At 34.8% G+C, this 17,773-nt stretch overlaps 1 protein-coding gene across 1 annotated transcript in view; it reads left to right on the top strand.

Annotated features, from left to right (window-relative positions):
* The window catches only part of UNC13C (unc-13 homolog C (C. elegans)), a 408,420-nt gene that overhangs the window by 58,207 nt on the left and 332,440 nt on the right, over nucleotides 1–17,773 (top strand). The window contains exons 4-6 of the mRNA XM_011928645.1: nucleotides 2,534–2,703; nucleotides 6,425–6,540; nucleotides 8,789–8,952. Of these exons, the coding sequence (XP_011784035.1) occupies nucleotides 2,534–2,703; nucleotides 6,425–6,540; nucleotides 8,789–8,952 (450 nt within the window). The remainder of the gene's footprint in view (nucleotides 1–2,533; nucleotides 2,704–6,424; nucleotides 6,541–8,788; nucleotides 8,953–17,773) is intronic.

A 17,773-nucleotide genomic window follows, 5' to 3' on the forward strand; every position in this document is an offset into this window, starting at 1 on the left:
TAAGAGATGTATTAAACATAGGCTCTAACTTCAAAAAGAATGTGTGGAACTTATGGAATAATGGCACATTATAGCTAATAGGGATCAAACATTGCCTGCACTGTGCTAACTGCTATAAGGTGTTATCTACCATTTCCCACAAACATTTTCTAAGACAAGTGTTATTATCCCATGTTATTTATAGATAAAGTAATTGAGATTTATAGAAGTTAAGTTAGGTAGACATAGTAGTTCTCAACCCTGTCAGACCCAATGATTCATTTTTATGTAAAAGAATTCATAATGACCCATTTTATGCTGAAACAAAGTAATGTATGACTTAACCTATATAGATATAATTTGAAAAATCAGTATAATGTTCCAACCTAAAATGAAGGAGAACTAAAAGTATTCTAATATGTATTTTAACGTGTAAGGGCTTGGCTACAACTACCCTAGAATACAAAGTAGACACAGGCTTTCACAGTCGATAGAATTCACATGAATATGACCATTTCAAATGCACACTGATACAAGCACTATAAATACTATAGTTCAAACATAATAGTTCAAATGCTTTGTGTAGTTTCGACATGGGTGATGTAATTTTTCAAAATGGAAAAAACGCCTTGGTGAATTTCTTAACAGCAACAACAACAAAACCTTCTTTGATTAGTCACTGACATGCTAATTCCTTTCCAGGACATTTCAGTGTCTAGTAAACGATGCGAAAGACATGGTGTTTCTACCTAAAAGAATTACGTCCTGAGCTAAGATAATTATCAATGAGTTAAGCAATTCCCTTAATGCCTGATGGGTCATTTTAAATCATGTACACTGTCTTGTACATAGTGGGGTGTCTAAATCTCTAGCCTGTTCCACTGAATGCCAGTAGAGTACTGTCTTGAATGTTCGTGAAAACCAAAAATGTCCCAGAAATTAGTAAAATGCTCTGTGTTGAAAACTCCTATGTTAAGTAGAAACAGTGGTGCTACAATTCGCATATAGTCCTGTCAGATTCAAATATTATTCTTGTATGTGCCGTATTATTTTGCCTTATAAGTTAATGAAAGAGACATTATACTGTTAGGAATTCTCAAATACTTTTTGCACCATGAACCTGTTGGGAAGTCTAGTGAAAACCATGGATGTCTCTTCAAAATGTACCTTTTCATATAAAAAATAAAATTCATAGAATTAAGTCAATTATATTGAAACATAGTTTTAGTTTAATGATAGGTACAAATAATATTTTGAGGTTCATAACACTTATAATGTTATATGTAAGTATCTGTGGTTGTATTGATGACAAAAATGCTGTTGTAGTTTTTTACCTATATTCATAATTGAAAATATAAAGATGATCTCTTCCTCTCTCTATATATATATATTTTATGCATATATATGTATAAAACATGTATTTTATGCATATGTATGTATAATACATGTATATATATTTTATGCATACATATATGCATAAAATATAGACATATGTATGCATAAAATATATATACATGTATTATACTTATGTATGCATAAAATACATGTTTTATACATATATCTATATTATAGATAATACAGATATAAATTATATAGAAAGATATCTATATTTATCTATATAGATTATATGGATAATATATAATATGTATATTCTCTGTGTGTGTGTGTGTATATAATATACGTATTTTAATCCAAGTTCAAGAATGCTCAGAACTCATCCACGAACCCTGAGATAAAGCACCCGTACTAGAGGAAATCATGTACAGGATACACAGGGAGCATACAGTTGATCACAACTAAATGATTCAATAAACTGTAGGAAAAGTGATACACTATACATCAGTTAACTTGCTGATTCCTAAAGATTGATTTGTTAACAGGCAGAAAAGCCTAGGGAAGAGTGTATACAAAAATCATAGTGTCAGAAAAGTCCATAGTATGTGTAGGCAAGACTAAGTAGCTTGCTTCAACAAAAGAGGGTAGAGGAAACCTGGAAATGAACAATGGACTAGAATGTACAGTTTGTTCTTTAAATCAGAAGGATTTCACTCTAATTCTACTTGATTTAATAATATCTTATGTGCTGACTGGGATTTTTAGATTTTCAAGTCCTTCCGAAAACTATTATTGTCATTTTGTAGTCTGTGAAGTCCACATTCTCAACACCCATTGCAATAAAATTAGCTTTATTTTTATGGTGAAGAATTTTCCAAGCATGGATATTTTTATCAAGGTAACTATTGTCAATAGGAAATATGGCATAAGTGAAAATATCACAAGCAAAGATTTCTGACCGATATTTGATTATATCTAAATCAGCTGAAGGAAATAGGATGGAATGGGATTCGATTTTCCCTTATTAACATTATTTAACTTTTCTTCAGTATGTTTGCACTATGTGCCTGCAACATCCCATGGATAGATGTAATGAGTTATCTCATTTATTATGTTGTATATTGTGCCTTTCTAGAATAGATGGAAAATAAAGTACTAACATCAGATGCAATTTAGAGCAGTTTTCAATGGTTGTTAACTTATCCACATTTATTTTCAGTGAGTGTCATAACTCCACAGATCGAATCAAAGTCAGAGTATGGGATGAAGATGATGATATTAAATCCAGAGTCAAGCAACATTTCAAGAAGGAGTCAGATGATTTTCTGGGACAAACAATTGTAGAAGTGAGGACCTTGAGTGGAGAAATGGATGTCTGGTACAACTTAGGTGATTATTTTTTTATCTACTCGAAAACAAATTAAATAAAACCCCTGAATACCTGTGGCATGTATTATATTTCCATGTAAGTAAAAATAACCAATGCCTTTCCAGGACATTCTGTTGGACTGTAGATGATTCATTTCATTGACAAAAAAAGGGTATTCTTTTTTCAACACTATTGAAAGACTTTGATAAATCTGAGGTGAAAAGAGAAAACCCTTTCCAAGAAATACCTAGATGTCTTTTAGAGAAAAATGTTATTGCATTCTTAATGTTTAATGCATGAAATACAGCTTCATAAACCTTTGCCAAATACGTGGGAAACAAATAATCTATTATTTAATGCTGTTTGACTTATTTCCTTCTTGTCCATTGATGGAATTTTGGCAATGAAGGAAAAATGTATTTTGAATTGCTTTCAAATGATAGTATAAAAGTAGGGTTTAGTTGACAAAGCCAAGTAAATATGTGAACTCATGCGGACTCTCATGATGAAGATATTGAGAAGGTGATTAGTTGGAATGATTTTTAAAATTATTATGGAACCAGAAATTAAATAAGGTAAGTTTTGATTTAACTTTTACTACAATAGAATAATACCATAGAATTTCAATGGTGATTTAATAGTAGTAAAAATATGTGGGTCGGAGGCCGAGACGGGCGGATCATGAGGTCAGGAGATCGAGACCATCCTGGCTAACACGGTGAAACCCCGTCTCTACTAAAATACAAAAAAAATTAGCCGGGCGAGGTGGCGGGCGCCTGTAGTCCCAGCTACTCGGGAGGCTGAGCCAAGAGAATGGCGTGAACCCGGGAGGCGGAGCTTGCAGTGAGCCGAGATGGCGCCACTGCACTCCAGCCTGGGCGACAGAGTGAGATTCTGTCTCAAACAAAACAAAACAAAACAAACAAACAAACAAACAAAAAGTATATGGGTCACCCCAGTTTCTGCAAAGGCACGATCTGAAGATGTCTTAATCATATCCTATAGAGTGTTTTAATGAAACTTTTGAGGGCTGGCTGGATATGAGTTAAAGAGTTGACACATTCCTCAGGTTAAAAAGAATTACCACTTAGGATACCAACATATGTTAACAAAATAAAAAGTGCTTTTGACTTTAAAAAATAATCTGCATACTTTTAGTAATGAAATAATTGACAAACTAAAAGGAGAAGGTCACATAGAATTCATGAAACTCTAGATTACAGAATAATTCAATGAGAGAGAGAGATTTAATTTATCTAAACACAGATGATTCAAGTTAAACTAAGAACTAATTATCAAACTATTTTAAGAAATCTTCCTTAAAGAAGATTGGTACTCTTATGTACTGGAGTAGAATTTTTACCTCTCCTGTAATGAGCCACCCCCCAAAGCTTGTTTTAACTATTAAATGACTTCATATATGAAAATAGAGATACTAACTGAGGGTAAATTTCAGGCCATTAACTCTGTGGAACATTCACCAATTACTTCTTTATGAAAGAGGTTTATCTTTATATGGACTTTTTTTTCTGTAATACGTTAACATTTTCTTGGGTTGAGGCAGTAAAGTTGTAAGTCAGAACAGAAATTTCTCCAATTTGTTCTTTTAACAAAACATATATGAGTGCCTAGCACAGTGGCTCACACCTGTCATCCCAACATTTTGGGAGGTCGAGGAGGGAGGATTGCTTAAGGCCACGAGTTTGAATTCAGACTCGACAACATAGGGAGACCCATCTCTACCAAAATTTTAAAAAATATTCTCCAAGCATGGTGCCATGTGCCTGTAAGTCACAGCTACTCTGGAGGCTGAGGCAGGAGGATCACTTGAGCCCAGGACACTGAGGCTGCAGTGAACTAAAAGATTATGCCACTGCACCCCAGCCTGGGTGACAGAGTGAGACCTTGTATATAAATAAAAAAAACAAAAAAGAAGAAGAAGAAGAAGAAGTAGAACCCAAAAAAAACATGTACCAGTATATATTCAGGAACTTGCTGAGGAATTTGAATATGCTACTATTAGTAGAATCAGCCATTCAGCTCTTATGCTGAAACTGTCCTTCAGTCTATGAGATGAAAATATGATGAAACATGATATTGTAAGTCTGTACCTACTCACCCTCAGTACATTTTTGTCCTCACTGCTGATGTTTAACCTTTGAGAGAGAGAGAAAAAGAGTGTGTACAGGTTTTACTTTTTTCAGCTTTGTGTAAAATCCCTGAATACATTCTATCCAAGCAAATAACCTGTTTCTATTCTTGATACAACCTTTCTCATCACTTAAAATTCATTCTACTACACAAAGGAAGTTTTGACCAAAAGCCTTGGGTGTCCACGCAGAGCCTGCTTCCCAAAGATCCTTTGGGAGGATAACAGTCAAAAATCAAAGAACCAACAAATCTCCCCTGGAGTTCTGGAAAGAGGTGTGTGACGAAAAAGACCCTAGGTCTTGCATTTCTCTTGGCCCCAGCAGAGAATTTTAAAATTTGTTGAGAATCAACTCCCTCTCAGCCAGTAGGAAAATCGCTTATGGTCCTGGCACTTAGAAGGGAAGAATCTTTGTAACACAAATGACTATTAAAGAATAAAAGTGAAAAGTCATCAGACGTTACATAAGAGGGATGTCATCTTCATGATTTAACTGTACCTTATAAGGCTAAAGGTACAATTATGTTTAGAAAGAGGGCCAATTTAAGGTCCTCCACACTGACTTTGTGTCACTTACCTAAATCCTATTTTCATTTGTGAAATGGGTCAGATTGCCAGAAATGGGTGGTGAACTTAGGACCCCCCTGCTACAATCACAGCCTAGAAGTTTATGCCTTTATTTATCTCAGAGTTATTGATCAGTTCATACTGAACACATACACACATTTTATGGCTAAATTGACTATACATTGTTTCCATTCAAATAAACAGTCTAACACTTATAAGTTAGCCTAGGTTATAGACTGTCGGTCTTTATAAATCACTGACAATGAAAACTATTAGCAACATTTTTTTATTAACCAGAACTTTGGCTCATCTTTTCAAGTACAGAAAGAAAAGAAACCAAGTAGTGATAGCTTTCAGACAAAATGATTTCCTATTTATACACCGTTTTTCTTAATTTTGATTGCCAAATAACTTATTTAATTTCATTGTATAAACTGATCAAGTACACAGAAATATATATGAGAATGGCAAGGTCTTCTGATTAGTTTTTTTTTTATTTGGAATATCTATAAGACAATTGACAATTACAATAACATAATAGGCAAATATCTAAATTGTATTTCGGGGAATCATGGTTACTTTTTTCTGTTTTTAAATAGAGACAGGGTCTCACTATGTTAGACAGGGTGAAGTGCCCTAGTGTGATCATAGCTTAGTATAACCTCAAACTCCTGAGCTCAAGACATCCTCTCCCTCAGCCTCCTAATTAGCTAAGACTGCAGGCAAGCACCAACACACCTGCCTAATGAAAAAAAAAAAATGTAGAGACTAGATCTTGTTATGTTGCCTAGGTTGGTCTCAAACTCCTAGCATTAAGTGATACTCCCACCTTGGCTTCCCAAAACACTGAGATTATAGGCAAGAGCTACCACATGTGGTCTCATTATGGTTACTTAACAAGCAACTCTGACTCAGAAAAATAGTTTTTAGCTACTTAAGTCTTTTTTTTTTAAGCTTTTGAGAGGTCATGCGAGAAAAACATTATTGTCAGACATGACTGACAAATTGCTTTTTTGCTTTATCAGAGAAGAGGACAGATAAGTCAGCTGTATCTGGGGCCATACGGTTGAAAATCAATGTGGAGATAAAAGGAGAAGAGAAGGTTGCTCCATATCATATTCAATATACCTGTTTACATGAGGTAAATAAATGGAATTTTACTAATACAAAATATAAGAAATGTTCTTGATTATGGATTCTAAAACAGAATATTTGGTTTTAAAAATCATTGACTTTGTAGAGTGGTTCCTGGAGTTCTGACTCTATACTACAGCAGACGATATAATATCATAAATTCTATGTATTGTATTACCCCTGATGAACTTGGCATCTAATGAGAGTTTAGAACAAGCCTGTGAGGCAGGTGTGAATAGGCAGTAAGATGATAATGCATAAGTAGATACAAAAAAATTACTGTTCTTCCAAAGGGGAAGAAGAGTAATAAAAATATTGATTGAAGAAATGAGTCATGTCACATATTTTGGAAGCATTAAATATGCAGTAGTTTGGTAATGCAGGAGAGGATCAAATCATAACTGTGTTTTGAGAACTCTGAGTTAGAGTTCAGATTTTATTGAAGATTTAATTAGGACTCTATTTATAACTAGAAACATAAAAATGTGGTGCTGTTTCAATGGCTTTTGGGAGCCAATGTCATAAGCAGTTAACTTTTCTTCCTGTTTCTGAATACAACAAACTGTTTCATACATATTGCACACTCTTCCATGTTAACTTCTCTTTCCACAAACATGTGAGTATGGAGAGAATAAGATGTGGTTACTCACCCAAAAGGTAGGGCCTCGTTGGCTTAGAGAGAGGTAAACACCATCCAATGTCAGTCAAAAGCACAGTTTCACCAGTTCCCTTCTGTGTCTCAGTGTAGAAGCACAGGTAAATCATCTTGGGATTCTATCGAATGTTTGTCTCTGAGAGGTTAGTTAGAAGTGTCACTGGAGACTTTCTCTGATGTAAATAATACTTGTCTCATATCAACAAATAGGTGAAGCTGAGGAATGTACTCTTCTTCATGCTGTTCAAAGTAACAAAGTACCTTCCTCAGAAAAAGACAACTGAAAGGTAGCTTTACTTTTTTGCATATTAGTTTTTCTAAATATATTCATGAAAATTTATGCATTTAAATATACCCCATTTTGCTAAAAAAGAAATAAGGAACAGTGTTCAAATTGTGTGAATATCACACAGTAATTAGGTATACGACCTAGGTTTATTTCATAATCACAGTTTTGTGGTCAGTGATATCATTCCTTCACGAGAGATGGTTCATTTTTCAGACCAATAAAAAGAAATCCCTTGAACTGGCATGATGAAGAATTCTGGCCTTAAAGTGTGTGTACAGTCAGAGAAATAGCAGTACACTTCACTTTACAGAGTCTTTTTCTACTGGTCCAAGAACCAGAAAGAACTGAAATCTAAGAAAAAGTTCTTCAATTTACCCTGGCTTCATCAAAGTAGCAGTTGCTAAGCTTAGATGCAAAAAGGAATTGAGAGTAGTAATTTTATATCACTCCAAAATTCTTCAACATTCACTTTCAGCCTCATTTCATTGCCCTTACTCTTACCATTTTGCAGGCCAAACCCTTTAGTATCATTTACATAGCTAAATTTTGCCTTAACATAGTCAAAATCACATTATTCATCCAGGGCACCATAATTTACTCAGAATCCCTGAATGCAAAATATGCTCTATCATGTAGAAATGATTTCATGCAAAAACACTTCCTTCTGCAAATGGTTTGGTATGCACAAAATATTTGAATCATTGATTCTGTATAGACTAACCCAACTTTACTGCCTAAAGTACCTTAGGAAGGTACTTTATCACTTTGAACGTGAATATGGGTACATTCTTCAGCCTCATCTCATATTTTTTGATGTAAGACAAGTATCATTTGTGTCAGGGAGTCGCCAGTGACACCTCTAACTAACCTCTCAACTGCAGTGTAATAGAATCTAATTCTGAGAGTGGAACTCGGCGATGTGTGTTTTAATAAGCCTTCCAGGTGATTCTCAAATACTTTAAAGTTTGAGAACCAATGCCTTATTCACTGAGGAAACTAAAGCCTTGACAAGGTTACAAAGCCTGTTACTGTCAAAGATCCATCCAGAGCTATTATGACATCTTGTCTTAAATATCAAACTATGTCCTTTCTTCCCATATTTATATCAGTGCTTTTACCCAGGCAGAAATCAAAGCAGATTTTGCATAAAAGATGAATTGAGTTAGAATAAAAATTCGAGGTATTGCTTGCAGATGCTGATGAAACATTAGAGGCAAATACAGTGCAAGTGCATTTTACTGAAAGTTTTAGTTAAATATTTCTGGCCTATTCTGAGGAATCACTGAACAATTAAAAACCACTTGCTTTTAGAATCTGTTCCATTACTTGACTGAAGTGAAATCTAATGGTGGAGTGAAAATCCCAGAAGTCAAAGGGGATGAAGCCTGGAAGGTTTTCTTTGATGATGCTTCCCAGGAAATAGTTGATGAATTTGCTATGCGTTATGGAATTGAATCCATTTATCAAGCTATGACGTAAGTACTACAGAACATTTACCTGATCAATATCTCTATTAAAATATAAAGAAAGAAAGGGGCATTCATCTCACTTCTAATTCAAATGAAACTGATTAAAAAGAGGATTATATTTCACTGTGCATGTTTGATGCTGAATACTCACTCTTACAGCTGTAAAGTATTAATGACTTGATAATTCACTACCACCATCCTCCGATCCTTGTTCTGTTCTCCAAGTGTGGTTCCTTGACAAATAGTATCAACAGCACCTGGCAACTTAGCAATGCAAATTATCCACCCCATCCCAGACCTACTGAATCAGAAACTGAGGCTGGAATTCAGCAACCTATGGTTTAGCAAGTCTTCCAGGTGATTCTCATATACTTCAAAGTTTGAGAGTCAATGACTTATTCCATATCTGAGGTAACTAAAGTCCTGGTTTGTCCAAGGTCACAAAGCCTATTAGTGAGAGAGACAGGTCCAGAGTTAGTATGATGTCTTGTTCCAAATATTAGAATATGTCTTTCCTTCTCATATTTATAGCAGTACTGCTAATTCAGTAAAACAAAGATTTATTTAGCACTCATAGAACCCAAACTGTATAAAAAATGTGATGCCACAGAATTGACTTATTATGATTTCAATGAGGATTTAGAACCGAATTTCAGTAAGGGTTTAGTAATGAACAGAAGTATTTGTTACTTCCCCATAATTTACTTTTTGAGGCCTGGTCTAAGTTTATAAGTGCAAGTGGTTCAGATATATACCAGGTGTAACATGCAAATTATTTATATGCATCTATTAGATGACTTTTTTCGTATTAACAACAAGATCTCATTTTCATGTGAACTGAATAGATACTGGCCCACATAATCAATCAATTTCAATCATCTTAATAATGAATGAAGACTCGGCCAAAATCAGTGTTCCTTTCTTTCTTTCTTTTTTTTTTTAATATACTATAAGTTCTGGGGTACATGTGCACAATGTGCATGTTTGTTACATAGGTATACATGTGCCATGGTGGTTTGCTGCACCCATCAACCCATCATCTACATTAGGTATTTCTCTTAATGCTATTCTTCCCTTAGCCCCCCACCCCCTGACAGGCCCTGGTGTGTGATATTCCCCTTCCTGTGTCCATGTGTTCTCATTGTTCAACTCTCACTTTTGAGTGAGAACATGCAGTGTTTGGTTTTCTGTTCTTGTGTTAGTTTGCTGAGAATGATGGTTTCCAGCTTCATCCATGTCCTGCAAAGGATATGAACTCATCATTTTTTATGGCTGCATAGTATTCCATGGTGTATATGTGCCATATTTTCTTTATCCAGTTTATCATTGATGGACATTTGGGTTTGTTCCAAGTCTTTGCTACTGTAAACAGTGCTGCAATAAACATACATGTGCATGAGTCTTTATAGTAGAATGATTTATAATCCTTTGGGTATATAACTAGTAATGGAATTGCTGGGTCAAATGGTATTTCTAGTTCTGGATCCTTGAGGAATCGCCACACTGTCTTCCACAATGGTTGAACTAATTTACACTCTGACCAATAGTGTAAAAGCGTTCCTATTGATCCACATCTTCTCCAACATCTGTTGTTTCCTGACTTTTTAATGATCACCATTCTAACTGGTGTGAGATGGTATCTCACTGTGGTTTTTATTTGTATTTCTCTAATGACCAGTGATGTTGAGCTTTTTTTCATATGTTTCTTGACTGCATAAATGTCTTCTTTTGAGAATGGTCTGTTCATATCCTTTGCCCACTTTGTAATGGGGCTGTTTGCTTTTTTCTTGCAAATTTGTTGAAGTTATTTGTAGATTCTGGATATCAGCCCTCTGTCAAATGGATAGATTGCAAAAGTTTTTCCCATTCCATAGGTTGTGTGTTCATTCTGATTTGATAATTTCTTTTGCTGTGCAGAAACTCTTTAGTTTAATTAGATCCCATTTGTCAATTTTGGCTCTGTTGCCATTGCTTTTGGTGTTTGAGTCATGAAGTTTTTGCCCATACCTATGTCCTGAATGGAATTGTCTGGGTTTTCTTCTAGGGTTTTTATGCTTGTAGGTTTAATGTTTAAGTCTTTAGTCCATCTTAAGTTAGTTTTTGTATAAGGTGTAAGGAAGGGGTCAGTTTCTGTTTTCTGCATATGGGTAGCCAGTTTTCCCAACACCATTTATTAAATAGGGAATCCTTTTCCCATTGCTTGTTCATGTCCGGTTTGTCAAAGATCAGATGGTTGTAGATGTGTGGTGGTATTTCTGAGGTCTCTGTTCTGTTCCATTGGTCTATATATCTGTTTTGGTACCAGTACCATGCTGTTTGGGTTACTGAAGTCAGGTAATGTGATGCCTCCAGCTTTGTTCTTTTTGCTTAGGATTGTTTTGGCTGTGCTGACTCTTTTATTATTCCATATGAAATTTCAAGTAGTTTTTTTCTAATTCTGTGAAGAAAGTCAATGGTAGCTTGATGGGGCATACTTCCCAAAGTATTTGATGGATTCAGTGCTATCAGTGTTTCTTTTCAAAGTTTGCTGTTCATAGCCCTGAATCTCTAATCATATTTCTAGAACAACATAATGTAAGCATGAATGATAATTACTGATAGAGAAATTGTGCATAGAATGTCCTTATGCTAAATAATAAAGATATATAGATTCTTAGACATGAAAACAAAGAAACTTTAGAGATCACCCGATTGAACCTCCCTCTCAAATCTGGAAACTTTATGATTGGTTCCCTGACTGATGGTCACCATCCCTTTGTTCGTCCACACCCAGTAACAGGGAGCTCACTACTTTGGAGGGAGCTTGTTTTATAATTGATCAACCATAAGGGAGTCCATGACTTTGACATCTGTTCCATCCCATGCCAAAGGCTATGATTCAGAACACCTAGTATAAAGTCACAGCACAATTAAAATGCAACTATGATGAACAGTCTAAGGGAAATGAATTGTTCTGCCTAAAGAAAGGTAGGTTAAAAAATCAAAACAACCTGCTGCTGGATAGAATCCCATTAAAAGAAAAGATTAAGTTAAATTTATTCCAAAATATCTCTGGGAGCTGATGTTAGATTCATTCATTTCCATCTTTTCTGTGTTCTAAGAAACATAGTCATGTAAATATAGAAAAATGCTAAGTATGTATCATGTAGGTGGTTGAAAAGAGGAGAATTAGCCCTTCCTTATTTTATTACATTGTTAATAAATCTTGCCTCTTAATCTAAGTAAAAGATAAGTATTTTTCAAAAATATTTTTGATATTTATTTGTAAGTGACCTGCAGGTAAATTGTGTCTTATTGTATGTATAATAGGAAAGGCAAAAACTCCTGTTCACACTAGACAACTGTCTAAAAGCAGGGACTGGCTTTTTTTTTTTTTTTTTCTTCTGTAAAGGGCCAGATAGTAAATATTTTGTAGTTGTACCAGTCTCTGTCATACTGCTTAGCTCTGCAGTGTTAGTGCGAAGCAGCCATAGAGATGAAGTAAATAAATGGAAATGGCTGTGTGCTGATAAAACTTTACTTTAAAAAACAGAAACTCAGGATTTGGTCAGGGTTTGGCATGAGGGCCTGAGGGTTATAGATTCACTGGTCTAAGGAGTGAAAACAAGGCAGATAGAAATAAAGAAAAAGAATGCCTTAGGCTTTGTGGTTCATTGACAATTGCACTTCAGTGACAATAATGTGGTAGATTATGTGTACTTTTGGTTATACATTTGATTTAAAAACATTTTTATGTATCACATGTTTTTTTTTAGTGCTAAATACTTACCATGACAACCCTAATGTTTTTCCCAGCTTAGCAAAACTTTAGATAGGCTTCTTTCTGCCTCTATTGCCCTGAGGTCCATCTCCTCCCAGCTGTTGCAGATTCCCAATGACCTAAACCCACAGGCCCCTGACCTCCTTTCCCTTAGAGCATTTACTTTAGAAAACGTACAGTTGTAAATTCTTTCTCTGTTCCTTTGAGATTTAATTTTTTTTTTTTTTAAAGCCCTTGCCTGATCTTGTCCCTGTTGCAGTAACCTTAATAAAAATTCCCTTGTCTAATTAACTTTGGTGTAACTTTTGCTTTGGCAGTACAAAATTTTCCATTACTTTGCCAGAAGCAAAAAATTCTGTTGACAATCTGATTAATCCTAAGGAAATTACTATCAACATAGATACAATCTCTGTTGTACCAATAAAGATTTTATGAATACCAGTATTATTTATTGGTATTCATTAGTTATTAGAAATTACTGTTTTTATACAAAAATATCCATGTACTCATTTTATCTTAATCTGTTAATATAATTGTAATCTGTAATTATATCCAGGAAAGATAATAGAATGGAACAGCATAGAAGTACACTTGAATTGTATTCCAGGACTTACAAATTGAAATTTTGAAGAGAGGAATCGTATCTTTCATCACTGTTTTACAAGAAGTTCTTGTTGCAGGATAGAAACTCAATACATATTTACAATTGAGTGAATCAGAGGCAGAAGTTGTTTATCCGAATTCCATTTATTTTTGCCTTCTCCTAGTATGTTTCTAGATGCCCGAGTTTTTCAGTTGCCAAAAACAAAGTGAAAATGAAAAGTTTAATTGAGCTGATAGAGGGTTCTATGTCACCATTTGTGTTGAAATAAGGGTGAGAGCACACTGTATTTATTGATCATTTTTAAAAATTTGAGGAAGTTTCAGAGTACTGACATTTTTCTTCAGTCAGGAGTTGAAATACAGCTTTCAGAGATAGTTTCCACCATATTTTTAAAATGATGCTTTTGCAATTGAACTGTAACTTGAGCCCTAAGCTATTGCCGGCCAAGGACTAACTCAACTGAAAAAACAAACAAACAAACAAAAAAAACTGTTTATAAATAAATCTATCTTCTAATTTAAACTGCTTGACTAATGAATCAGTATTTTTCTGTTGTTCTTAAACCTTGTGTCAGGGAACAACAATAAAAGTAACCGGAAAGCCAACCAACCAACTAATGAAAGAACAACAAAACCTAGAACACAACATTTGAAGCCTGTCTCAGAATTAGTTCCTCTTAATTCTTAAAAAAACAAAATTGCAAAACTCAGCTATGAGGAAGAAACGATGTCTTGTCTGTGTAGTAAGCATACCTTACCAATTTCAAAAAAGACAAAACTCCTTAATTCTGTGGATTTTCCTAGACACCATTTGATCAAAAACAAAAATCAAATTGTACTTTCTTTTGATATTTAAATACTCTTTAGGGTTAGCCAGATCCCCAGGTAACTTCATAATCTTCCTCTTTTATTAGAGATTTCTTGGTTTCTTTTGAGCACATTCCCATTTCTTTGAAGATGGATTTAGAGAAGAAATAAATAAGGGGAAGTATGTTTTAAGTCATAGTCCGGTAGTACACTATTGAATTTTTCTCTTGTGAATTTCTCATCAGACAAGAGTCTGAAACTATTTTGCTGGTAAACCTGAGCATTAGGACTGAATGTCCCAGTGCTCCAGGTTACCTCCAGCTTACTATAAAGCACTCCTCTTTCCACATAATATTTTCTGTGAGGGTACCATTTATTAGCCCTACCCATTACATAAAAATGACCCTTTGTTCTGGAGCATGCATCAGAAGGAGAGGGATTACAATTTTCCTGTTTGGACAGGTGATTGATTAAGGACCTGAAGAATTTGTTCCCACATGGCAAATGCAACCATCCATCTAAAATAGTTTTCTAACTAATGACAGTAAGAATGAGAGGCTGTTCCCATTCTCTAAGGAACACGCCATTCCACATATTTTGCATCATGGGGTGAGGCATAGAACTTGTTTCCATCATCAATATTTTGGGAGTTCTTGATGCTTTTCATCAATATATGCATTGTATATGTTTCTAATAGTGTTTTGACAGACTAACTGTTCACAGCTGAACACATCTGGGGAATTTTATATCAATCATTAAGGATTAAACCATCCTCTGGAGATTATTGCTGTCAAGAAAATACATTTTCTTGAGTGTTTAATTAGTCATTTATTGTAACATGAAGGCTAAGATGTCTCACAAAGTCTGAGATTCTGTTAGGTTATGGTTACGCCTCTATAGTACCAAAGGAGAGGAATACATTAGGTCAGTGGTTTTTACCTTGATGTGCTTAACAAACAACCTGGACCCTGAATCGGCCATCTTTATCTAATTTATATTTAAATCAGAACCGTTTGGATACAGATTGCTTTAAAGTCACCAGTCTGTTTTAACTGCTTGAGCCAGGAGTCTACTTGTAAAAAAAAGAGTGCTACTTAACGGCGTCTTTCATTCATTTAAGAAATATTTACTCAGTGCCTATCATGTGCCAGAAATGTTTCTATGGTTACAGCAGTGAGCAAAAAGTCAGTCTAGTTTCCCACGAGCCCCACATTCCAGAAGACGAAATTAATTTATTCAATAGACATTTTCCGAGTATGAAAGTATAAGGACTTACATAGAATGTCTTAGACTGTGAGGCTGCTATAAAAAAATACCATAAATTGAGTGGCTGATAAACAACAGAAATTTATTTCTTATAGTCCTGGATGCTAGAAGGTCCAAAATTAAGGTGCCATCAGGTTTGGTGTCCAATGAGGGCCATTTCCTGGTTCATTGATGGCTATCTTTTCACTGTGTGCAAGCTTCACATGGCCAAAGGGATGAATGCTCTCTGGGGCCTCTTTTATAAGACAACTAAAATCCCATTCATGAGGGGCTCCCCATTCATGACATAATCACCTCTCAACAGCCTCACCTCGTAATAGTACAACCTTGAGTCATAGGTTTCAACAGATGAGTTTTTCATGAACACAGCTGTTCAGACCACAGCACAAGGCAATGGGGAAGGAGCAGTAAAAGATAGCTCTTGCCTCTAGTAAGTTCCTGATTTAGAGGGAAGAGAATGGAAAAATTAAATAACAAACATGGGGGCTGGAAGGGCCTAAGTATACAGGAAGCAAATCCAAGCACAGATGAGAAGTGTCAGGGAAAGCTGATGGGCAGCCTGAGGGTCCCACCCTTACTTGTCCTTCAACTTCTGTCTTCCTCTAAAATCTGTGCCTTTTATTTATTTTCCAGTCACACACCATTGCCCTTGTACTCAAAATCTCCATAATTGCATTCTAGCAACCCGTAGCATCTTTGAGAAGCTGTGATGTTTTTGGTCAAAGGAGAAGTGACATTTAAGTATTTGGGTCATCTTTGTGACAAGAATGAATGAAATTCTAAGTTATCATTGATAGGTTAGAATGCTGAGCTGAATTTGGGGGAGCAAATGTGATGAAAGTTGTTTTAATGTATTTGTAACATCGGAAATGCAGATAGTCTTTCCTTTCATTTCGCATAGTATCTCTGAAATTGCTTCTAACAATCTAAGAATCATAATCTTCCTTTTGGTACTTCTTTCCAATCACCTTCGTCTTCTGTTCATTGATTATTTTTAAACTTTAAATGAAAGGCATTTCTATTCTTTGAAAACCACAAGTTCAGTATGATTTTGGACACCTGTCCCTGAACTGGCATGTGAGTTAGAGGATTGTTTTATTTTTTTGTTCAACAGTAGCAAGTGATATTAATCCAGATATGCTATTTGAAATACATATTAGGCCAATAATATTTTCACAATTAATGGTTAATAACTTTGTAGCAGTTGCTTTAGCCAAAAACTTGCCAGTAACTACCTCATTATTCACTTTTTAATTTTCTTAATTGATTGATACAATTTTATGTATTTATTATATACAACATGATGTTTTGAAGTATATATACATTGTAAAATGATTAAATCTAGTGAATTAACATATGCATTACGTTACATAGTTATTTTTGTCATGAGTACATGTCTAAGCTGTTAGCATTTTTGAAGAATACAATGCATTGTTATTAACTATTGTCACCATGCTGTACAATAGACACTTTGAACTTATACCTCCTATCCAACTGGAAATTTTTATACTTTGACAAACATCTCCCAACACTCACCCCGCTAGTCAACTCCAGCTCCTGGTAACTACCATTTTATTCTCTAATTCAGTGAGTTCCTCTTTTTTGTTTTTTATAATATTCCACATATGAGGGAGATGTTCATATGGTATTTGTCTTTCTGTGCCTGGATTATTTCATTTAACATAATGTTCTCCATTTTTATCCATGTTGTTGCAAATGACAAAATTTCCTTCATTTTTATGGCTGAATACTATTCCATTGTATATATATACATTTTCTTTATCCATTTACCTGGCAGTGGACACTTAGGTTGATTCCATATCTTGGCTATTGTGAGTAATGCTGCAGTAAACATGGGTGTGCGGATATTTCTTGACATACTGATTTATTTTCTTTGGCTATAAGCCCAGTAGTGGAAATAATATATTGTATAATAGTTCTATTTTTAACTTTTTGAGGAAGCTTCTTACTGTTTTTCATAATTACTGTAATAATTTACATTACCATAAACAGTGTATGAGATTCTCTTTGCTCCACCTCCTTGCCAAGGCTTGTTATCTTTTACCTTTTTTGGTAATAGCCATTCTAATAGGAGTGAGGTGATTGCTCATTGTGGTTTTAATTTGCATTTCTCTGATGATTAGTGATGTTAAATATTTTTCATGTACTATTGGCCATTTGTATGTCTTCTTTGGGGAAATGTCTATTCAGATCCTTTGCCCAATTTTTAATCATGTTATTCATTTTCTTGCTGTTTAATTATTTGAGTTCCTTTTATATTTTTGATATTAACCCTTTATTAAATGTATAGTTGGCAAATTTTTTCTCCCACATTGTAGGGTGGCTCCTCACTTTGTTGACTGTTTCCTTTGCTGTGAAGAACCTTTTTAG

The sequence above is a fragment of the Colobus angolensis genome, unplaced genomic scaffold (genome assembly GCF_000951035.1).
Source record: "Colobus angolensis palliatus isolate OR3802 unplaced genomic scaffold, Cang.pa_1.0 Scaffold78, whole genome shotgun sequence".
NCBI classification, from domain to species: domain Eukaryota; kingdom Metazoa; phylum Chordata; class Mammalia; order Primates; family Cercopithecidae; genus Colobus; species Colobus angolensis.